This window comes from Rhea americana, unplaced genomic scaffold (assembly GCF_003343005.1).
Source record: "Rhea americana isolate MKP2758 unplaced genomic scaffold, rheAme1 scaffold_31, whole genome shotgun sequence".
In the NCBI taxonomy this organism is placed as follows: domain Eukaryota; kingdom Metazoa; phylum Chordata; class Aves; order Rheiformes; family Rheidae; genus Rhea; species Rhea americana.
The window spans coordinates 74,781-99,211 of record NW_028186435.1 but is presented as its reverse complement, the minus strand read 5'-3'; the positions used below and the strand labels follow the sequence as shown (position 1 = coordinate 99,211).

The following is a 24,431-nucleotide window of genomic DNA, read 5'->3' as shown; positions in this document are numbered from 1 at the left end:
AAACGTTAATATGAAAGTATTATAATTTTGCTCCTTCTTTAGGATTTGTTTTTAAACTGGGTGGTAATCATCACGTCCCTCAACGCGTGCACAAGGCTCAACTAAACACTGAGGCTGAACAGTTGAAACATCTAAGCTAGGCACTTAAAGCAAACAAGCTCTCCTCAAAACTTACCTTCCTTCAAATCCTAGCGCTCTTTTCTATTCAAATACCAAAGCCCCACGCAGCAGAGCAGCCCACTGGCTCAAATTTCACAATAAGGCAACAGATCTGAGCCCTAACCCCCTTCAAAAACCGACTCAGACAACCTTTAGGGGGGCAAAGGAGCTAATGCCAAAACCCCTAATGCAAGAAGGGGGGARAAAAGAGGATAAATAGGTTTTACAGGTTTTAATTTTTGTTGCTTTAAAGCAGTAGTGTATTTTCATTTTAAAATGAACACTCTTGTAAAATGGGTGCAGCCTACAGGTGAAAAGGTAGTCTTTCCTCGTTTCACTCATCTTTTTATTTTCTTTTAAATATTACATTAAAGGCATATCAACTCAAGCTAAGGGTCTTGAAAAGAGAAAATAAAACCTGGCAGAGATTTGAAAACATGTCTGTCAAATTCACAAAACCAACAGGCAATCAAACAGGTAAGAGCAGTAATTGCCTACTGAGACAAAAGGCAATAGCACATGCCAGTACGACACCATTTGGTCATGCTTCTCATCCTGTTTCTTCTCTGAATGCAAGACGTGCCAGGTCACACAATTATGCAGCCGAAAAGTTCCAATAAAAAATGTCATAGCAATGTGATTAGGGAATACAAAATTATTTAAACTTGTCCTCGCTCTCTTCTTCTTAACTCTGCCCAAAGATTTAGGCAGCTTGTAGAAATAGCTAATTTTACTTTTGTATTTTAGGCAGAGCTATAGCAACATAACTGATAGGAGTAGTAACAAATAGGATGGGGGGGGGATCAGAAATACGCAAAGGTAATAAACCAATTACACACYCTTGCCCTTTATGGTAAATGTCTAAATGAATTTCCATAGTTATGCAAGTCAATGTCCCATTCTTGGTGTCAAAATCGTGAAAGTAAGAATTTGTTGAAAAGATGACATTAGTCACCTATCATCTGGAAATGTCTGGAACTATCCAGAAGAAGTTAGTTCAGACTAAGAATACTCCCTGCYCCCTCTCGAGGAGAGGTGCTCATCTTTCAGAGACCACACTGTGCTACCAGTATGGCAACTGATACCATACAGGCAGTGATCTCAATACTGCTACCTTGGTGGCAGTCACCTCAAGATGTTCACACTGGTAAGATCCCTGCAAAGGATAAGCCTTAAGATGCAACTCTGAATTAAGGGACAGGAATTAGTTGTAGCATTGAGCTACTTAGAATTCTGGCATGCGAAACTCCATTTGGTGGGAGCAGGTAACGTCCTTAAAGCAACTTGACTGAAAATAATTAGTCTGTTATTCTCCCCAGGAAGTGTTGCCAAACAGGTGACAGTCTCTCAAAAATTGAGAAATATCTCTTTTCATACAACTCCTGGTATACTTAAGATGACAAACAGCYGTACTGCCAAGTAAGCATACTTTACAATGAAAACCCCTGCAGCAAAGATTTTCTTCCAGTGTTTGCTACAGATTTCAGACTCTATTTCAGACTCTTGCCAGTGGGACTATCAGTCCCTCCAATAATTCTTCCATGCCTGAATCTCCCCAGGTTTTTTGTTATGTTTTATTATTGTTATTTTGTTATTGTTGTTCCTTTTTAAATAAGGAAAGTATTGCCAGGACTCCTATTTTTGACCCAGGTTCTCCCACACAGCTGCACACTCTGCATTACATAGATTAATCCTGCAACAAGAAACTTCCCATGCCATTATTTCACAGCAACTCAGAAAGGCCTTCTGATCCACGTATTCTACAACACACACACACACACACAAAAAAAAAACAAAACAAAAAAACAAAAAAAAAAAAACACACACACAGCTCTACTGGCCTGGGACCTAAACCTGCACTACAGCACTGATTCCCTCTTCTTCTAAGGGGCCCTCCTCTCTCTCCACTGACTACAGAGAGCGCTAAAGGAGACCAAACCTCCCTAAAATTAGTTTGTGCTAATATCTCCTCTCCTCCCCCCCCCCCACTAGATTGGTTGGAAAGGCTCTCAGTTTCAGCCACTCAATGTCAAGACCAAATCAGTTATCAGCTTGTATGTATTGGAGCACTGTGCAAYGCATCAGTCCTTGCAACTTCCTATAGTCTTGTGCGATCTCCTCAACAGAGGCACCTAGTTCGTTTGAGCTGCATTAAGAGCAAATTTACATTTCCTTGCTCACTCCCACCCCTATTCCACCAGAGATAACTGAAAATACTTTGGAATCCTCTGGAAACGAGCATATTTTAAAAGGTAACATCTGCAACATCTGACTGAGCTTTTTAGCTGTAAACATGTTTATGTTATCCTATATTATATGAGAACTGTACAAATTCAGCTTCAGTATCAAAATCTGACTTAAAGGCTTCAAGTGATGTTACCTGAAAGCTATTCCGGATGTGTGGGCAATACCTGGTTTTCSCATTCTCATTCTTGGCTGCAACACTTTGATAACTACTAAAAATAAGTAAGATAGTGAAGCTACAGCTTGGCTAGAACAGAAATTAAAAGAAAAACTAAGTTACTAATTACACACTTTGGAGTCACCTGAATTATTTTAACATAGACAACTAATTAAAGCTGAATTCAAGTACAAAGCTTCACTGATGAGCTACTAGGAGACATAGTATAAGGAAACACATGGAAGACGAGTTCATTTCCAAAATGCCAATTACTCTCTCGTGCCTTCTCTTATTAGAGGTTAAGTTTTGCAAGGGGAGAAAAAGAGAAACACTTTCAAATGTTAYACTAGAAAGAGAAACAAAGCTGGCCTCAAGTTTGCTTTGCCCATTCCTCTGTTCTCAGGCCTGAGTTGACAAGAAGTTGCCCACACCAGAATGCCAGATATTGCAGGGCAAAGGRGTACCAAACATTAAAGACTTTGCAAATGTGCAAAAAAGGAAATCAAGTTCTGTCATTGATTAGAGTACTTGTAATCATTGCTAAAAGGAAGCTGTGGTTTATTTTTAGAGATCTACTTTTAGAGAAGCATTATCTCAATATTATCTGTTTGGGGTATTAGAGGAAAAAATGTTTTCCTCCTACTAAATTTGAAGTTACCAAATTTCCTATAAGTACTGATCAGCTCAAAAAATATTTTAAAATGAGAGAATCTTTCAGGGGTCTTTCCTTCACTAGAAAATGAAAGATGAAGCAATGGTTACAAACAACGTTTAGTTTCATGAACTTGAGGAAACTTGGACATTTGTCATTCTCAAAGAAAACAAGTTCTTTGTAGAGTTTTGGAATTGATTAAAGGCTATTTTCAAAAGGTTGCCACCCATGTTGGCATTATACTAAGCTCATTTCTAGGTCAAACTAGTATATGGACTCATTTTCAAGCCTCCAAACACTACCGATGCAAGAACCAAACCAGCTACTGCATAATCACCCTTTCAGTGATCAGCACGTGATTCCCCCACCAAGCCCCAACACATGCATAAACACAGTAGCCCAGAGTTCAAACACACAGAATAAGACTACAGGTTCTGAGAAAACATCAGAAATGAGTCACTGCAACACGCTTGGTCTGTTTGCTGCATAAAACAGTTTTCTGCAGAATTTCTGATACTCAGTTATAACCTAAGGTAAAAGCAAAACCACGTGTCTACAAATTCAGATCTAATGAAAATTAAGGTAAAGTTTTCCATGTTTTCCCTCTAGAAAAGGGATATATATTGTGTAAGAGACTGAACCGAAACCAGGAGAGAAGATAAAGCATCTAGTAACTCTAGGAAGGCATAAAGAAGGTATTATAACAAATAATAGCTTGGAAAATGAATTTTACGTTTGCATACAATGYCCTCTCCCTTTCCAGTAGCTCTGCACTGTTGGGCAAAGCTTTTTTGGGGGGGGAGGGGGTGGCAGGGGGGTGTTCAGAGCTGGTTCTGACCAGCAAGCACTAGTACAGTCTGTCCTTAACATCTCCAGAGAAAACTGAGGTTTGCTAATAAAATTCCCTGAAAGCATGGAATGGTACAGCTCATTACAGAATCTCAAAACATATGAAACCAAGTCAACCAGGTAGTGGGCAACCCAAGGCAGGTACAAACTAGGGCTAATCTATCCACAAGACTACTGGCTTTAAGCCTCCTTTACAGATTTTGTATTAGACCACAATCTGTATCAGAAGGCTCTGCAAAGCAAAAGTTTTCCATACTGAAGTTTGAATCTGCATTTCAGTCTTTCTGCTGGCTGACCATGCCTAATAGGAGTTGCACATTAATATCTGACAGTATTTGAAATAAAGGTTGAGCTATATGCACAAATGGAGATGGTTTATTACATGTCACTTTAAGTAATGAGCAATCCTCTGTCCTGAAGGAAAAGGCAGTTGAGCATCTTTAGCTACCTCAGAGGAAGATGAAGCACAACTGACAAGCAGGTACTTCTCTACTCAGTAACACTCAACAGATTTCTTCACGTCTCCTCAGCACCATTCCTGTGAATCACACAAGCTGATCGGCTTGGTCTCCTATTTTGCAACGAAGCTTAAGAATTATTTCTTAGATTCTACCGAGTTTCTTACATATATAAATACGGTCTGTAACTCCAAGCTACTACGGCTCAGTCAGAACCCAGACAGTTTCTTCCTCAGTAGAAATAAAAGTCTTACTATTAGAGGCATGCATCACCTTCTTCCTCTTCACACAATTCAGACTCACACTGCACAGCTTATTCTCCAAATATAATCCTGAAACTGCTCTATTAAAAAGAGAACTGAAAGAATGATCGAGATAGCTAGTCAGAACTAGGAAACTTTAAAAAGTAAAAGTTAGTTCAGTATTGCTTCTTCTGATAGGTCTCCACACAAATTCAAGGAAGATGGAGCACACTTCTGTAGAGGCTCATGCACTACTTAATTGTATAGTATAAACTAAATTTGCTATTATTTTCCACAAGTTCAACAATGCAAGTAGTTATAAACAAAGAGCTCTGTTCTAASGAGAAAGGAATAAAGCCATTACAACAGCATGCCTATCACCCTTGAAAATGATATTGTTGCTATTTGTAGCACTTTGTGAACATAACAGACTGAAGCAGGGAAGGGAAAACAAAGGCATACAGAAGACAACTCTGAAGTTTGGTAGTTTTTCCACTGTCACTTCTAAAAATTCCTCACATTTTACACAGGAAGAATTTTTTTTGTGCGTAGGTGTAAACCCACCCAGGCATTTAAGCCCTACACAACAGTTTATTCCCCTCTAACCGTGCTATCGCTACAGTTACAGTTGTGCAATTCAGTCTGGGAAGTGTCCAGTGAAGAACAGTGCCCTATGTATTTTTATACATATGTACACACGTGTGGGGAGGTGGGAGAGGGCGCATACACACAGATGCATGCCTGTACATCTGTATCTATCTGTACATAGTATGGCCACGCACAGAGAGCATACACAAGGCAGTCATGCATTATTTAGTCCTTGTGCCTCATCACCTCTTTCTCTACCTGCTCTATTGAACTGAGCACACAAAAGCAGGAAACTATTGCCTGCAACAAGCCATCACTGCAGCTCTTGTTCTTCCAAATCAGAAATGGGGGAAGGGCTGTGGGAATCAGATAACTCATCTCAAAGTGCCCAATAATATACACCATTTCCAAGAAGATAAAATTCTGTAATACATCCCTATTTAAGTTATGCAGTATTTCATTTCCAAGACAGGCATTGATGGCCCAATTTTTATTGCATGCCTTGAAGCATGGAGGGCTGATAACCCTTTTATTTTGCTAGCTAAACTGTACATGTCATTAGTGATGTAGTGGCCAGCACTTACGTAGCAATTTCACATATTCCAAAAGGTTAAACCCAGTCTGGCTGTTAAAAGTATCAAACAGCTGAACACACCATCACACCCCAAACATAAGCCTCATGACAGCAAGTTCCACTACTCGAATACATTTTATACATAAAAGCCCTCCTCTCTCCAGCTACATTGAGGGTATAGCCTTTAGTTCTCTTAAATCATCCACCTTTCCACAATTTTGGAGTGGCAAATGAGGAAAGCCCTCTTCACTGTCTCTTCGCTGTCAACTGCACGTTCTTCGTCCTGCTGCAGCTTACACTCAAGTAGTCAGCAGCGGCAGTTCAGGATCCCTCTGCAAGTGGCTGTGCATCCTCCAGCACCATCGTGCCAACTTCACACAGACAAAATTCTGTGAAGCCATAAAGATGTCCCTTTCTCTCTCCCTCCACTCTCCCTCCCCCTGATTGCATAAGCTTATTTTCAGCATTTGGCAGAAGAATGAATGTATTAGATCACAAAGGACCAAATTTGTTGTTGTTGTTCTCCTTTTGAGCTTCCTTAATTAGGTCTCCAGTATTTCAAAATTAAAAGGAGGAGGGGGGAAATGCATGATGGTGTAGAAAACTATCAATATTAACGAATAAGCCACACTTCCAGTTTTTAAAAATATTCTGTTTGAGGCTAAATCAGCATATCTAAAACTGACCTATTTGAAGTAAGTATGTCACCAACAAGTTCACAATTTCTAGGYCAGCATTTGTGTAATAATTCTAGTCCGTCCTGAAAATGACTGTTCACCTCAAGACACACAGAAACACAAGAAAACCAAACCAAAAACCTATTCACCACCTCCTCCAACAAATCTATTAGGGTAATGCTTGACAGTTGYCTTGTCAAAGATGTATTTGACTGTTAGAATGAACCAGATTATACAAGAGATGTTCACTTCTAATTAAATCGAGCCCAAGTCCTTGCACATATGAATTAAAATCTTTTCCCTAGCATACTTTTATTTATTGTAAAAGTGATGCATTGGAATTCATCTCCTCATTCTGGAACACTACTAAAAAWAAGGTCCCATTGTAGGGAGAAAGAGTGCAGAACAAGCATTCTTTGTAAAGTCTYCTTTCAAGATTAAGCTTGTTATTTAAAAGCTAAAACATCATCATCTTCCAGCTCTTCTGATATATACACAAGACTGAAACAACAAATTTTTTATAGTTGAAAACTGAAGTGAGAAATTTTAATGAAGTATTTTACCAGTGATCTCCTCCTGTGTTAAAATTTATATTAAAACTCGTACTACCCTTGTAACAGCAGAAACCTGTTTTCAGTAGCGTGTCAACAGCATGAAGGATTGCAGAAACAAAACGATCACTGAACATTACTAAGTTATCATGCGTATTAGTTTCAAAATAAATGCTATTATATAACAACTAGGTTTAGAAAAAGTTAGACATTGTTCATAATTCAGAAAGATGCAAGCATTATATCATCTACCACCATTAAAATAGAATCTGTAAGGAACATGTGACCAAGCTCATAAAAAACAACTAGAAGTTCAAACTTGGAGAGACAGAACATCTTCCATCCTAAATTTGCTATTAGGCCTACAAAACTTCATGYATTTTCTTGGTTAGCAAGAGCACTTCARCTACTTTGAACTAGAGTAGCTTCCAAGTTGGCAAAATCCAAGGCAAACTATTTACAGAAGGTATTATTTCTTTCCTGCATGAGAACTCTATCTGAACTACTGAACTAATACCGAAACTTTCTATCATTTATTTGTACATGTATACCATGAACAATCCATCATATGTTTAAGCATTTGCACAAGGACAGCATCCGCTGGAAGAAATTTGAGTTACTGCAGCATTACTAGTTTCTCTGTTTCTATTCTCTAGAAACAGTGTTATTGCACAGTCCTTCCCACACAACTGCCTTGCATACAATCAYGTCTGTGTCTGTCTTTCAGTCTAAGGATAGAAAACCCAAACATTAAAAAAGCAACTTGAAGTGGCAATATACTGAATTCAAAACCCATGAATCCATAAAGTTCAGTCTCAGTTTTTGGACTAGAAGAACAGAGTATGGGGAGTGGGGAGATGTGGAAAATTAAATTTCTTCTGTATATTACCAAAACCAAACATAGCAAGTTCCCTCAGTTCTGACAGTCTGAAAACACATTTTAAACTATGTAGTTTCTTGCTCCTCTCACATAAGAAAAATGCAAAGATACCATGACTACATGGGGACATGTTCTCATACTGGCTATCTTCCCAATGTTGTTAGTCATTTGGGTGAACCAAAGAGAGAAGCACAGCATGGCACAGAACAAGCTTATTCTGCCAGTAATTCAGAAGGACTTTCTGACCATTTATCTTTACTTCTGAAGTTCATTGTTTTACACTGTTTTTCTCCCTCATTAGATCTGTCTTTCATTCATCCAGTGTCAAAGCCTCTGGAGATGAAAGGACATTGCTCTCTCAGAGAGAGCCACAAAGCAACAACAACTCAAACTGTGACAGACCGTACCTTACAGTTTCATAAAACACGCACTGGGGATTTTTGCCTAGAGGCTTAGCATACCCAAGCAGGGATGTCAAAACAGAGTCTTTAAAAAGAATTTTAAAATTTCTTACCAGAGAAAAAGTAAAAAATATTTAAGATGCTGACGCTGGGAGATGCAGTAGTTATCGCTCGAAGAAAGTTTGACGTAATAATCAAACCTCTTGAAACAAACTCCCATCCTCCCCCCCAAAAAAACCACACCAACAGCCTGTACCACTGACAATAGGCAGACYTATACATTACTGCAAATGTAAAACAGATGGTCAGAAAAGATCTGGTGTGCCATATATATCTAAGTAATACTACATAAAGCAAGATGCTTTAACACAGTAAAAAGCATGAACACACAGCCCTCTCAAGTGTAAAACCAATGCACAGTTTAGGCATAGCAGATAGTCAAAGAGACAGGTGCCACCTGCACAATAGAATTTTTATGGTAAAAAATAATCAAATTAAAAAAAATCAGTGGTTCAAGATGCACAATTACAAGATGCTTTAGATATCATGAAAATTTATCTTGAAATGTAGTAAARATTAAAAGGTAAGAGAATTGCAAAAATAATCTTTAAACAATACAAAATGGAACTGGAAAGTCAAATGAACATAATGGAGAACAAATTCTCATGGTAAAGCCTGCTTTAAACACAGTATAAAATTCAGTTTATAAGGCTTTACTAATTAATATAAATGATGGGTTAAAAAGATCAGTTATGAAACTAATGAGAGATTCAGCTATATTTCCAATAAAAAAAAATTCCTTATTCTAACAATTTAATCTTTGGGCTCTGTGTAGGAGATTAATTGAAAAAATCTGATAGTATTTCAGTTTTTATTCATACTGAAACAAAGCTTTTTAAACTGAAATGTTGACACTTATATTTTCCTCCATCTCTGTTCTAATGATCTCACTCCATCCAGCTGGATCAAGATGAGAGAAGGGAGAAGAAGTCTAACACAGAACTTTGCTTACACAACAACAGCTGGACTAAGTCTCAGTATGAACACAGAAAAATTGACCTCACCACCGCCTATTATCAAGAGCTCCCAAATTGCATCCTCTTGTGCACCACTGCAAAGAGCAGCAGCAGTTCTTAACCATGCAAGCCCAGAGGAGGGACTAGAGTACTCTGAAGGACAGAACTGGTGGAAAACGCACAAAACACCCCATCTCACTGCAAGAAAGAACAGGTCAGGAGTTAGCATTCCTCTCACCTTTGACGCTTGTCGAAGCCATCGCAAGTATTCAGTGAAGTTATCAAAACAAATGTAATAGGTCTGGCTTTGAGGTCCAGAGGAGCTAAATGCTAAGCAGTGCTGGTGCTTTTTCACTTCTTCCACCTGCAGTAAAGGCACAGAACAGTTAGYAAATATGAATCAAAAGCTCTTTGCTGAACTCAGGGCAAAGTTAAAACATGCCCAGAAGGAGCTCTTCAAAGAGAGTTGTACTAACCCTCTCAAGCACTCGAGCTGTATCGAATATTCATCAAACCTATATAAGAATCAGAACAACTACAAGCAGTTTAACAGAACTTTAAGCCCACTCACCTCTATTTTCCAAAATAATAGGAAATCTTCTTAAAAAAACACAATAAAGACAGACACATAGACTTTAAGGCTGAAAAAAAAAMCCCAAACCCCTCCTAGCCACGTGTCTTAACTTCATGTCACATGAGCAAGAGATATGCAAACCTGAGATGGTGCCAAGGAATGCTAGTTTGAGTTGACAGTTGTTAAAACTAAAATAAAATCTGTATGTAGCTGCTATTTTCAATGTCTGGAGCCCTCTGAGGTTCGTTTCCTTTCAACTTGATCTTATTTTTAAAAGTTTTTATTCTGGGTATTTGCAATCTTGTTTTTGCTCACTATCCTTAGTAAGGTATGGAAGATGTGCAGAGACTTCCAGGTTTGACGAAGGAACCAAAGAAGGAAAGCACCAAGAACGTCAATATTTTGAGACAGAGTGAACACCATAAAAGGTGTCCTAGGGAGAGGCATTTAAAGCTGTCTTTGGACAACCTAAAGGAGCACAATTTATACTCCTGACTAGCAGCAGGCTATTAAAAACAGGCTTAACAAAATGCTTCTCTTACACCCCAATTAAATTCATTAGCATTTCTCAACTTGCTAAAAACCACCCCAGAATACATCATTCTGTTGCTGTACACGAGGAGTCCCACACAACTTATGGTCTCCGTGTCTCAGCACTGCATTCTGGAATGCCTTCACAAACCAGGAAGTGCAGAGTATTTATGGGGTTGAGGAAGAATATTTTTGAGCGATAATTTAAAAAACACTTAATTCTGTGCCAAGCATCCTCCACCCAAGCTTTGTCAGTAAAAGCCCTCAGCACATTTTTCCCAGCTCAATTCTCCTTTTCTTTTTAAATTTGCTGTCAACTTTCAGATTAACAATCTGTATGTTTCACATTACAGGAGGCATTTTTGTGCCAGAACAACTTAGAAATTCCATGTTAAGTATTTAAGAAAAAACACACAACCCTTCTTTAAAAAATTTCTTTTTTGCCTTAAAGAGAAGGCCTATGAGGGCCAGGAATACCATTCACTGTCAGAGTGTGTGCACACAGTCTCTACTTCAGTGCATCCAGGAACGAGTTGAACAATCATGTGAAGAATCATAAAAAGGGATGGGAAAAAACTCCTAAAAGCAGGGACTGCTTTTCACACTGCTAGCATAGAATATTAATCAATCAACTCCAGTCTCTGTATGGAGCCTTATGAAGTTTGTTTCTCTCTCAATGACCCAAGTGTTAAACTTATCAACACGCAAAGTCAAACAACATTATTTCAGGTGTAAATTCAACCTCAGGCTGAAGGAGTAAAATGGATTCTTTCCCCACCACCTTGGGTAATCAACCTGGTAATAGTGATCTGAACCCATATGTAAGCTGAAATTGTTAATGATGCAATCCTACTATCTTCACTGAAGTTTCACAGATGTAATTAATCAGAAAAAATTCAGCTTCAGCTTTTTAGAACCAAAAATGTTTGCTACTGTTCACTTACATTACACCACTACTCAATATAATGCTGAATGTTCAAAAAAATCCCAGATGTTCAAAACAAACCCATGCCCTTTTAGGTTGGTTTTCAGATCTTGCAAGTAACACGGCATGGATAAAAAACAGACAAAGAGGTATACTATAGGTCATACACAATATGCAATATATATAAATACATAAATATAGATACAATAAACTGTGTATCATTTAGCTGTGTATGAATGCACATATAAAATTATTTACCACTGCACACAAGCAGAGGAGACTGCAGTCCATAGAAAACTGAATGCATTTCCATCATTGCTCTTTAATATTTTAATCCAAACTTTGTAAACTGTTAAGTAGGAAGCTGACTACAATCAGAAGTCAGTTATTTGCTCTGATGATCCAACCTGCAAAACAAGTGTGTGTGTGTTTTTTTTTGGGGGGGGGGAGGAGAAGAAATCATTGTAATTGAACACGATCTTCTCTGCATAAAGAGACAGGGGTTAAGTGAACAGCATTAGCAACCAAATACCAAAACCAAAAACTTACTTTTCCACCAATTAAAGGGAGGACATGCATCTTTCCAGTCTGACTTTCTTTTACTGATGAGACAATTAGGCATGTTCCACAAAGGATAGCTTGGCGTCTTGTCCATCTGTTGACTGGCAAATGTATTTTCCCTTTTCGAACATTGTACATTCCTGAGAGCTGAATCCGTTCAGCACTGCCAATGCTGTGGGGCTTTCCTGAAATGGAAACAAAAGCATCTACTTATCACAGAGAATCTTTGCTATATTCACTGAAGTCTTCTGAATACAGTCAACCGCGTGACAAATGAAAATCAGCTTAGGAACCACACAAGCAGATCATAGCATCACAGAATCAGTAAGGTTGGAAGGGACCTCTGGAGATCATCTAGTCCAACCTCCCTGCTCAGCAGGGTCACCTAGAGCATGGYAGACAGGGTTGCATCCGGGCAGGCCTTGAAGAACTCCAGAGAAGGAGACTCTTCAACCTCTCCAGGCAACCTGGTCCAGTGCTCCGTCACTTTCACAGGGAAGAAAYTCYCCCTCACATTCAGGCGGAACTTCCTGTGCTTCAATTTCTGCCCATTGCCTCTTGTCCTGTCACACGGGACAACTGAAAAGAGTTTGGTCCTGAAATAATGGAATATCGGCTTCAGTAGTTCCTTCATAGGTTGAAGTATACGAACAAGTTGCTATCGTGAAGAGTAGACTAGTCTTGCAGTTCCATAACCTGCAATAGTCACAGAAGTACCAATTAATGGTACCAACCTTTTTTTGTGGGACCTGGCAATCAAACGTTCATTCTCAACAGTAAGGTACTACGCTAGGTAGCTTACTGTTGAGTTCATGCTCATCCTACTGTAACTGCAAAAAGGGGTAAAGTACTACTGCACGTTCATTCATACCTTTGCATTTCACTGTCTCTTTTCTCATTATCCTTAAGGTCATGTTCAAATAGCTTAAATACAACTTCCCATGTAGCATAGTTCCTACTCCCTCCAGTTCACCCTGTTCCATCCAAACCCACAGCAGAAGTGGTGCATTAAGCCAGAACGTAAACAAGAGACAACCTAGATGAAACCCCCAAATGACTCTGTTTCAGTCTAAATGGAGCTCCAGAAAGAGTGAAGTACTTTTGTCTACATTACAATGAATTCACTATTTATAATAATTCAGATAATTAGCTAGACTAACAATTAGACCAAATCTGTTAAAAGACTCTTCATCTCTAAATGGCTCAGAGTCTACTAATCTGATCTACTAATAGGATTGTGCTTTCTACAGAAACAACCATTAACAATGGCAATATGATGAAAACAAGTATCCATCTCTTCCTTCTGTTCTTTCATGGACCAAGTTCTTTCAGGACATAAATGGAAAGAAGCACAATTAGCTCATTTTAATCCAAAGAATGTATCCCCRTCAAGTTACCATATCAAACCCTAAATAATCAGGCCCAGATCAGAATTCCCCCCMAAAATCCTGGAGTCTCCTGCAAACRGAGACAAGAGGTAATCACATTTAAGTTAAATGGTTTGAGATTTCTAGAAAAACATCAGTGGCAGTGAACCTTCAAAAGGAGCTCCCCTCAGAGAAGGGATAAAGGCTGCGTTACCTCTACATAGCTTCCTGATCATGACACCCAAGATAAACCACTCATCTTCCTACACTGACCTTTAACAAAAACCCTTCAGAAACAAGAATTATCAACAGGCAAGGACTCTAGAAAAGCAGAAGGCTGAATATCTCTTCTAACCCAGATATTTCAGAATAGTGCCAGTTAAACTGAGGTACTGACAACTGCTGCACACTATTACTCCAGCTTGCTCCTACTTCTTAAATGACAGCTCATTTGTCTCAATGAGTCTGCTCTTTCCTTCAAATTACCTCACCGAAGATAGAAGACACTTACCACATGGCCAGTACTTCTCTGAACCCCTCCCCCCCCAATCCTGCATTAATTCTTGTCCTTATCTTTAAAAATAGATGTCTTGAATCTTCTTGCCAGTTTAATGAGCCAAGACCTGGCTCATAGTTTCTTCAAACCTTGCTCTGCTCTAATAAACATTGGCGTTTAGGCTACCAATGTCTGCCAGGTTGGATATGCAGGAACATTATACTAGTGCTCGTAGCTAAAAGACGAAATAATGCCGACAGGGTATTGGCATTTATTAAAAAAAAAANAAAAAAAAAAAAAAAAAAAAAAAAAAAAAAAAAAAAAAAAAAAAAAAAAAAAAAAAAGCTGCCCCAAGAAAGCAGTAATTTCACTGCCAAGCAAATTCAAATCCAACAACAGGAACTGTGGATAAACACTTTTCTTAAGGCCAACAGAATAGTGGAAGTGGAGAATATCCATCGTACACAAAGTTACAGAAAGWCTGGTAAGAAATACAAGTCAGTAAAACAGAGCAACTCAGCATTAGTTAAATACAGAAGYTGAATCAAATTGTACACTCAGAATATGCAAAATGCTGTTGCAAAGTAACTGATATTTTACCTAGCTTGTGCAGAACACTGATGCAAAGCATTGATGAAAACATTAACCAYGCACAAAAGCAGTAACATCTCTGTAATAAAAAGTGCCCGTTAAACGCTAAAAGCATGGTTGTAGGAAAAATGGTTGTTAGGAGTATGGCCAGTTTCACCTCAAAAGCAATGTTTTAAGCAAGAATGTCTCCCAGAGTCTGTTTCTGGCTGCTTGCTCTAACTTTATCACCTGTTGGAAAAGCACATCTCATTGTTGAGGGAACTTTTCAGGACTGCAAAGCCCAGTCTGAATCCCTTGGAAAGCCAAGACCATTCAGCATCATGTATTTTAATATAGCTGAATGCAACTTTATCCCTGTAGGAACAAAGAACTTAGGTCACACCTAATACGGGGAGAACTGTGTCCTGGACRACACCGGTCCTCAGAAGTTCTTTGGGATTATGGTGGATAACAAAGAACATGAGCTCCCACTACAGCCAAACAGCCTGGGATGAAACATGAGAACATYCAGTAACAGCAGAGAAGTAACATTACCCTGTCTACTGCACTGGGAAAATGATTACTAGAATACCACATTAGCTGTCTACACTTCAAAAAGGGTGCTGAAAAATTAGAAAGCCTTCAGAAAAGTTACAGAGGGGAAAAAAAAATTAGAAGCCTGGGAAATCTGCTTCCTAGGACAAGACTAATCAATTACTCTCATGGATTAACCCCACAGCTAGAGATACCTGGACAAYTGAGTACTCATAATTTGCAAAAAGGCAGTTCTGCAAACTTTTGATAAATTCAACTGAGGTTATAAATTGCAAATCACAGTAAATTATTATTGTTAAAAAATCTTTACTAGAAAAGCTAGAACAGACCTAMGACTTAAAATATTTATGCTAGGACTGAATCGTACTCTCTCAAACTACAGGTTTGAKGAAACAATCTTCAGATATTCACCCAAAGACTGTTGCAACAGCCTCTTCAAGTCTGAATGATTTAACCAMCTCTAACCAACTGAGCTAAACCTGCCMCCCTACATAAGACTAGCAAGTTCTGCTCCTTGCTACGTGAAAGCTAGAACAGTCCTCATGAGAAAGTATAAAATACTGAACCTCTTTCATTAAAACAAGCTGTTCCTCTCTTCATATTCTTGCCCACAGCACTACATCACTTGAGAAGTCTACATTTAATATTGGATCACATGTTGCCTGAAACACAATCTGCTCACGTATCATTGTTTTCTTCCTCTTAAGGGTTTCAAYGGCTTCCTGTAGCCATTGAAATTTAGTAGTATCACAACATTCTATTATTATGCAAAATTCACCAAATGGCAAAAGCTGTTGACTTACTCTGAGTTTAAATAATGGTTATTCAAGGACATATCAATTAATAGTGGAACCGGATCCCTAAATCCCCCAGAAGTGGTGCAGGTAATTTGGAGCAAAAGCTGTCTAACAGGAAGCAACCCTGCCTACTGAAAGATAAGCTTGAACAGACTGCAGCTTTAAAAAGCTCAGCTATTTGCTGCCAGAAGAGCATAAAGAACAGGAAAAGTTTAAATGACAGTAAGCTATGGAGATATGGCCACAACAAAAGAAGAATGGGAACTGAAAACAGTGCAAAGCAATCCCAACACTTGCTGCTCCTCACTTCACTGCGGAAAGCAGCAGGTGGCAGTCGCCCACTGCCCCAGAGCGCAGCTACTGCCAGAACGCACCCCAGCGACAGGAGAGAGCAGAAAAAGGAGCCAAGACTCAGACGTACCCTCGTTCATTTTTACAATCTGGGGGGCTCAAACGAAAAGGCATCCACAATTGATGCAAATGACCTTTTTCTTTTTCAGAGTTTAGGAAAGGGACAAACAACTAAAACCCTACCAGAACTTCTTTAGAATAAGGATCAAGAGGTAACAAAGTGTAGGAATTATTAGATAGTCATAATGTCACCAGTAAAATAAATCAGTTGTTGAGGTAACCTACTAGTGCTGGTAAAAATACTGTTTTCAAGTAAAGGGATCAGCAGTTCTGAAATYACCTTCCTCAATCCATCTGACAGACTTCCCATTTGCACTTGAGGAAATAGTGTGAGATTCACATTCAGATTTTTCTTCAGTTTTTACTATACCCAAAGGGAGCAGATGAGTTTCAGAGAGGCTTGTGATATTATTTTGAAGCTGACAGTTCTGCAGATAAAATGGTAACTATGATCCTTTGTGACTTCAAACACAAATTCAATTCCTGCCAAAAACCCAAAGATAATTATTGCTGCCTTGATCAGAGTGGAGGCAAGTATGCCAGAACATCCAGAAGAGCTGCATACCAGAAAATGTTTTTCAAATGTTAAACCCAACCAGAGCAGTTTGAGTGTTTCAGCAAGAAACCATGAAAAGATTGTATTTCATTCCTGTCAGGACTCCAGAACTACAGCAACTCCTAAACACAGAACATCCACAACAAGACTTTTGTTCTACACAAGGCATTAGAGGAGATGCCTCAAGGAACTTCGAACAGGACATTCATTTGGCTATCTTGACGTTCACGGTCGAGTTCCTCTCAGTTTTAGTTTGCCTTAAGACCTGGAAGGAAATTAGTGGTATTCAGAAAAAGGACAGAGAAAAGCAGAGTATCTGATTTAAAAGGCAGGACTGTTTAGACCAAGAACCATACCTGACAGGAAGCATGGAAGGGACACCAGTGATCCTTCTATAATGTCAAAAACAAGGTCTCCTCACAAGCAGCTTGAAGCAGCTCTGGGTACACAACATACTGACATCCTGCCTGGTGCAAAGACTTCAAACCTTACTAAATACCCGCAGTCACTTGCTTTGGATTCTGGAATAAAGCTCTTTATCCCAGCAAGGGAAGGCATATGGAATACATTACTACAAGAAGTTATAAGAGACCAGATCATTATGGGACATAAAACTATTTGGAAAAAAACCTCTGAAGTTATAAAGCTAATTAAGTTGCAAGTACTTATTATTCCACCCTGTTTGAAAAGTACAGCCAATAAAGTCTGCCTGTAAAGAGTTATTTAAGACATTGCCAAAATAAGAGTGAGGAAAAGTGTTGACATAAGAAACATGTTCACTTCTGTGCAGTGGGTTTTATTTTTATTACTAATATTGGCCTGACAGAATGAAAACTAAAAATTCTGAGGCTTGTATGACACAGTCAGCTTGGCTAACTTGAAAGATTGCTCTCTCAGAGTTGTCTTAGGTATTGGCTAACAATAAAATCTAGTTTTGCTGTTCAAAAATACAATTATACATCCTGTCACAGGATGTATTCAGGAGGAATAACGTCTAAGTTTGAGGATTTTCAGAAGTGACAGAATGACTCAGTTTTTCAGTGCCTAATTCAGGAATGTCCTTTTCCAGCTACAGCTGGACCAGCTAAAGAGGTCATCCTTCTCATCTGTTCCTTGTTGGGCCCTTGGCCTGAGGCCCACATTGCATCAACCCTCCTGCATCAGCTGCTCGTGGTAAGCAGCCCTTAAGCCCTTTCAGATAAAACAGGCTGCTTTAGTTCTTGTGTCTCTTTTCAATTGAAAAAGCTGAGGGACAGCGCATGGTGAGTAGTTCAGCATGGAGAACAGAGGGACAGCAAGCAGCGGCCAGAGCTGTAACATGGTAGCTATGCTGAAGGAGATATGTAATTAAGCCCTCCTGCAGCTTTCAGTGAGTAGTTGCACAAGTAAATCATTTCACACACTAGCACTTTGTGAGCTTCAAGTCTCTTCACAGTATACATTGGACATGGACACACACCCAAACCTACCAGTCAATTCTGAAGACTTTGTTCAAAATCCATTAAGAAAAGTTGAAGTATTTCCTCGCTGACCTGGTGAAATCCATTGAGAGGGTAGAAGTGTCTCAGCTCATCTCTGCAATATCTTCTCAGGCATACCTCTCAGCAGAAATCAAAAGCACTTTACACTGGCCTTGTCTACCACCCTCCCTCCCCTAGGCACTGGTAGGTGACAACTGCACTGACCCGTGTGGGGGCAGGCAAACAAGCCCAATCTAAGGCTTTGTCTAATTACAAGTGCAAACAAGGCTCAATTAACTTAAAAACACTGAGAGCCCTCGAATGTCTTTGCCCACCTTCAGGAGACAGTACTGGAATGAATAGTTATTGCTGAATCCATACTACCAGATCACTGTCTAGTTCTACTCTTATCCAAGCTCTTTCAATAAAGAGAAAGCTATGACCTGGGATATTTTGGAAGCTTCTTAGTCATTTAAGGCTGCTTCCTCCTGCATTCTTGTCAAAGCAAGGACAGCAGTGATGACTTCAGGCAAGGCCTCAACACAATGAGATGTATAAAAATAAAGCAGCGAGTTGGATTAAAAAAGCTGGAGCAGGGCAAAAGCAGCAGAAAAAAATCATAAGTAACATAATTCTGAAACTGTTGTAYTGCTCTCATTTTTTATTTTAAATTCATGAAGAAAGACTACACAGTTACAAGCTTAATTAAAAAAAGCTTCAAGTGGATTTTCCTTGATGAAGGTACTACACTGTCATAGTTTAAGAACAAAAGCACAGAATTAGCTATTCTTAAAGTTAACTAAAACAAAGGATTCATCTAATCTAGTATCAGCAATCAGAGGATGCTTTTGCCAAGATTACAAAGTAGTATTTTACCTGGTAAACTATCCTCCTCAAAAACAAGAATTTGCATCTTTGCATTCAAATCTATGTAGATCCTTAAAAATTCATGAGACTTACCATGTGGCTGCTGATTGACTCTGTATTGCTCTGCTGAACAAGGACTCAAGGCACTATTACACTGGTTTTATGGGGATGTAACTACTAGAATAGACTTTACTCACTCACTACACTCCTCATTTTGTTGCATTCTGTTTTAATTTGGGRGCTGGAGGAAGCTCTAAGGTGGTTATATTTTCTCTACAGATTAGCAGTTCAATTTCTAATACTTGAGGACTTACCTTCTCACCCATGAAATATAGGCAGACCTTAAAAGCTAGATTTTAGAGTTGTGTTACCTCAGCTTTTTCTTTAGAGATGTTTATTATGAGACAAAACAGGAAAGATGGACAAGCTTTTAGTAATCGTGAAGTATGTTCCAACTTTAGAACAAGATCTTCCTTAAAGGGAAGTATTTATCACTACATAATGCAATAGAACAAAACGCATCTATTAGCTTTATAGCGACAATCCTGCCTTCCATTTATATTAAATCCTTGCTGGAAAAAAGGTTTGTGTGCATTTCACAATGCAGAAAGTGTCCCTCTATTCTTTCTTCCRTTGAGATTATGGTTCAGTTTTTCTTCACTGGATTATTCCTTTTATCTTGTCCTCACAAGACTCACCACCTCCACAAATAAATCCTAATAATACAGTATTAACACTTGAAAGATACTATAGACCAAAAAAAATGACTTTTCAAAAAAGCATTTCTATCAGCTGATATTTACCAGTGGAAAACGGCTGCAATTGCTTTAGTGTCAAAAGCGAAATCAACCTGTGTAAGCCAAAAGCTTCTGAAAAAATTAACAGTGACTCAGCAGAAATCATTATTAAAAAAAAAAAAAAAATGTTAACCTAGCATGATTTCTGCGCTGACGCAAGTTAAGAAAGGCAACAGGCTCAAGTAGGAGGTACAATATTGAACAGGATGCTGCTTGCAATTAAAAACGAGCAAGCACAGTGAAAGGTCCTCTGGATTACTACATAGAGGCAGTGTACYCTAAGTCTTAGCATCCAGTTCTTGTGACCATAACAAGCAAGTTCCAGATGTAGCAGCACAAATATTTTGAAAGCCTTTAGARCATAGCATGCATGGGGGCTGGGGGGACAACCCACTCCCTTAAACTCTTCATCTTATCACTCCCTACAGAGCATTCCTGTGGCTGAAACACAGGTCCATCACATTCAAACTCCCAGCCCCAAGCATTCCTATCCCCCTCACTTGTCTGCAGGAAATTAAAGCAAGTTACGTGCAGGCAGTCTGTTCATTTACTGCAGCAAGACAAAGAGACACTCAAGGCTCCCTTGATGTCCTGACTCTCACTTGCATGAGGAATATACAGAGTCCAAGTTGAAACCTATTGTTATGTCYGAATACTTCGGTTTGAAGAAAGCTTGTAAAGGGAAGAGCTCTTCCTGTTCTTCAGCAGTAAATCTCAATACTCACTCCTCTGGAAAATTATCGTATGTCACCTCTGCATGAAAAAATAATTGAAATGCAATACAGAGAAGGAACCATCAAGAGAAAGTCTTCTTTCTCCTGCGCTTTAACAAGGTAATAGAAGGCTACAGCATTGGTCTAGAGCCTCTAGGAAGTCCTATCCAGAACAGCTTTCTCATCTTGAATTTAGGATTCATTTAAGAAAGATACTGAAGAAGATTTTTGATTAATCTTCTACCAAATATTTCTGCCAGAAGTAAATTTAACATAGAATAAGCCTAATATTGAGATTTGTGCCAGTACATGATCACATYTTTTACTAGTATAATTCATAAAAACAATACTCCAGCAATAGATTTCATTTTGTCCCTTATTAAGAGGACTTCAGGAAGCTCAACTTCCTGAACAGTTCTGCAGTTGTGTGCACTAATATTAGAGCTAGGAATTTAATGGATGGAGCCAAAAACCTAAGCCTTACAAATACATGACAGTAGTATGCTGATTTGCAAGAGAATCTGAATAATTTCAGTAGGATAGGACCCAATGACTGCTCAAGCCTGATGTTCTCCCTTTCTCTCCCCAATTCCCAATCTCCGTAACGTACAGCTGAAGAGTATCCTGGAAACGTGCATTTATTTTTGTGAAGTCACGCAAAATTGAATTCTACTTATTRTATTTCCAACACATGATAAAGCTACAAGCACAGTAAAATCCCTGGCATCCCAAAGGATACTTACCCTGTTTAATGTAATTGCTATACAGACAAAAGCTCTGAGCTAACCAACTGTTTTAGGYAAAGCTGAAGTCTTGATGGAATTTAAGAGCAAGACTGCACTGATAACTCCACTGAAGTTAACAGCAGCCTTCAGATTTTATCAGTGTTAGATGCTCAACATGAAGTACAGTAATCTAAGCTCAAAATAACTACTCGAACACACACTCCTCTGAGAAGGAAGGATGCCAGCCCTGGCAGTAGTTCATCTGTATGTCTTTACCATGACAGAAAGATGAAAATCCACAAATTTTGCCAGGAAAAACAAGACATTCCCCTCTTCTCCCCATCCCTGCACCTATCTTGTCCTGATCACAGTAAGACGTGGCTGGTCAAATGTAAAGACATGATCAATTTAGCTGAACAGTTYAGCTTACAGAGCTACAAAAGAACAAATACTTTTACACATACTAGCTCAAGGATAGTTTCACATGAGCTTCATACATAACACAAATGCCACCTCTCCCCAGATATCCTAGGCTAAGATTTCAGCAACCACGAGACGATCAAACTATTGTCTGTTAAATGTATTCAAGTTGTTAATATAGCAATTTTCTCCTTGCTCTTGCATCAGAAGAAACCAGACCACCAGGTCTGGTGACCAATTCTGTAAGATTTCTAAATGTATATGGTGATCTAAATCTTTGTAAAAATAAAGTATTTTAGAGTCTAACATTTCCTACAATACATTGCTGTACCAATATAATTGTACAGATCAGAATCTAAACATAAGTTTTATAATAAAGCTCATCTRATAAGCAGTTTTATGTCAAAACAATTCTGTACAGTATTGCAAGGCTATGTCTGGCACAGCTCAATTAGGTCTAGCTTAAAGATCCCAACACATTTTGAGATGGGACAACACAAAGATGTTACACACTGTCTGGTCAAGTCTCTCCAAAGTTTAGCACTATAAAAAGAAAGCCAGAATAATGGATTTAAAACTATCAAGCACCTACAATCAAATGGTGCATTATCTAATAAATATAAATAAATATAAAAAGTAGAACAAGTAGGTAAAAAATAGACTATTTCAAGCTGCAGAGACAGAAAAATACAAAACCCAACAGAAACAGCATAAGCACATTAGTTGGACAGACTACCTGGCACAGTCTGAAACACTAAACATTTCAAATTCAGTTTCATTAATACAAGGTTTCCTTGCTAAGATGAGAAAGAATTCTTGCTGGACAATGTCCCTGCAAAACAGTCYTACTCCATTACGCAAGCCAGGCTGCTCACAGCTCGCTATGTAAGCTTGGCTCAGGCATTTTGTATCTATGCCTGAGCTGCTTTCTCCATACAATAGTAGCATGTGTGCATGTGCATATGTGTGCATGTTTAAGTAATATGCTTATATAAAACTTTTTTAATTGCAAATCTAAGTAAGAGTCTTTCTGGTTTACAGCTTTGACTTCAGTAAACGGGATGGAGTAGAACTTCAACTGCAAGCAAGAACTGCAACAGGCCAAGACTTTCTAGTTGCACCAGTCTCCCCTTCTCTCGCATGACTCCAGAGCTAGAGACTGTTCCTAACACACCCATGACAGCCTTTCATCATCAGTTTGCTCTTAGCAGCTTCAAATAATCCTACAGAGAAGGCTGGATGCTGAAAACAGAGCGAAAGGACCAACAAGTACCTTTAGAAAGGTACTTTGATTTTTGCCTGCTTATAGRTGACAAGGTTGTTTTGTTGCTGGAGAATACATGCCCTTCAATTATTCTTAAGTAGAATTATGTTATTCATTTTTTTTTAATTTACATGACAAGAACTGGGTTATGCTGACATTCATCAAATTTGTCTATAAACACTTGAAAGTATGCAGCAATAGAAGACAACTTATATCAAAATTCTGTAGTTCAGACTAAATTCYAGAAAAAAACAAAGACTAGAAAAAGAAGGCTGGTTACACAAAACACAAGAACAAGGAAAGAGCAAGGAGAGGGAGATATGTATCACAAAGACACATAAAAGGGAACATTTTCCCAATGCCTTTCTAGCCTTGGAAAGGGAGGCAGATCAGATTCATCATATGCCCACGGATACCAGGTTTAACACTGTTTCTTTTCTTTTCTACCACAGAGACTATAAGGAACTGGATAGCATATGGGAATTGTCTACAAGTGCACGTTATACAATTTTATTACAAAAGGCAGGAGAAAAAACGGAGAAAAGATCAGCTTTTTCCATTCCCTCTTTAAATTAAATCAACTTTCACACATCTGAGTCATYTCCAAATCCATCAGTTTTCTGCCCAAAACATTCAAAGGATCATCACACCTGCTAGCTAATAAGCCTCACTAAAAACTGTTTCATGTTGTGYAGCTTTACAGAAAAAAGAGAAAATATCCACATCCACATTAAGAGGAGAAAAAGCCTGTGCAAAAGTCCAGCTGGACTGCTCACTTTTACAAGTACGTAGTTTGATTCAGAGCGCCTTAGGTCAGTGTTAGGTCAGGAAGTTGTCTAAGTTAAATCAAAACAAGTTTGTAAATTCAGCTTTGGCAGGAAAGTAAGTGTGCTAAAAACAACCCAAGGAACTTGAAAGTTCATCAGAGTGCCACATAAAACTTGATTCACAATAATTCTATAAAGAACTCCGTTAGTACTCCCTGTGAGTGCTTTCTACAGCACTGATGGAATAAATCTGAAGTTAGGACTAACTGGCAAAGCCATCTCCTCTCAGASAAATGCCATCACACAAGAGTCTGAAGTGCCTAAGGGTGTATCTGAGGCACCCACCCTGAAGGATGGGCACCTTCTTTACTGGTATTTTAATCCAAGATCTCTCAATATCAAAAGATAAAAACAGTCCAGCTGGACAGAGTTCCACATAACCCACCACGATAAAGTATTTACGTATTTTGATCACGGTCTGACCACAGTAATATTTCATATCTTTACCACAGAAATTAATACTTTCTCTACCATGGAGAAAGAAAAGAGTGGCTGAAGAGACATAACGTTTAAACTGTCTGCTTAGAAAAAGCACTGCAACTCAAAGAGTTTCACCTTCAATACCAG

At 38.7% G+C, this 24,431-nt stretch overlaps 1 protein-coding gene across 1 annotated transcript in view; it reads right to left on the bottom strand.

Moving 5' to 3' along the window:
- Window positions 1–24,431, bottom strand: part of PHLPP1 (PH domain and leucine rich repeat protein phosphatase 1) — a 150,233-nt gene that overhangs the window by 53,223 nt on the left and 72,579 nt on the right. The window contains exons 2-3 of the mRNA XM_085309974.1: window positions 12,028–12,224; window positions 9,687–9,812 (exon numbers count right to left, since the gene is read on the bottom strand). Of these exons, the coding sequence (XP_085166100.1) occupies window positions 9,687–9,812; window positions 12,028–12,224 (323 nt within the window). The remainder of the gene's footprint in view (window positions 1–9,686; window positions 9,813–12,027; window positions 12,225–24,431) is intronic.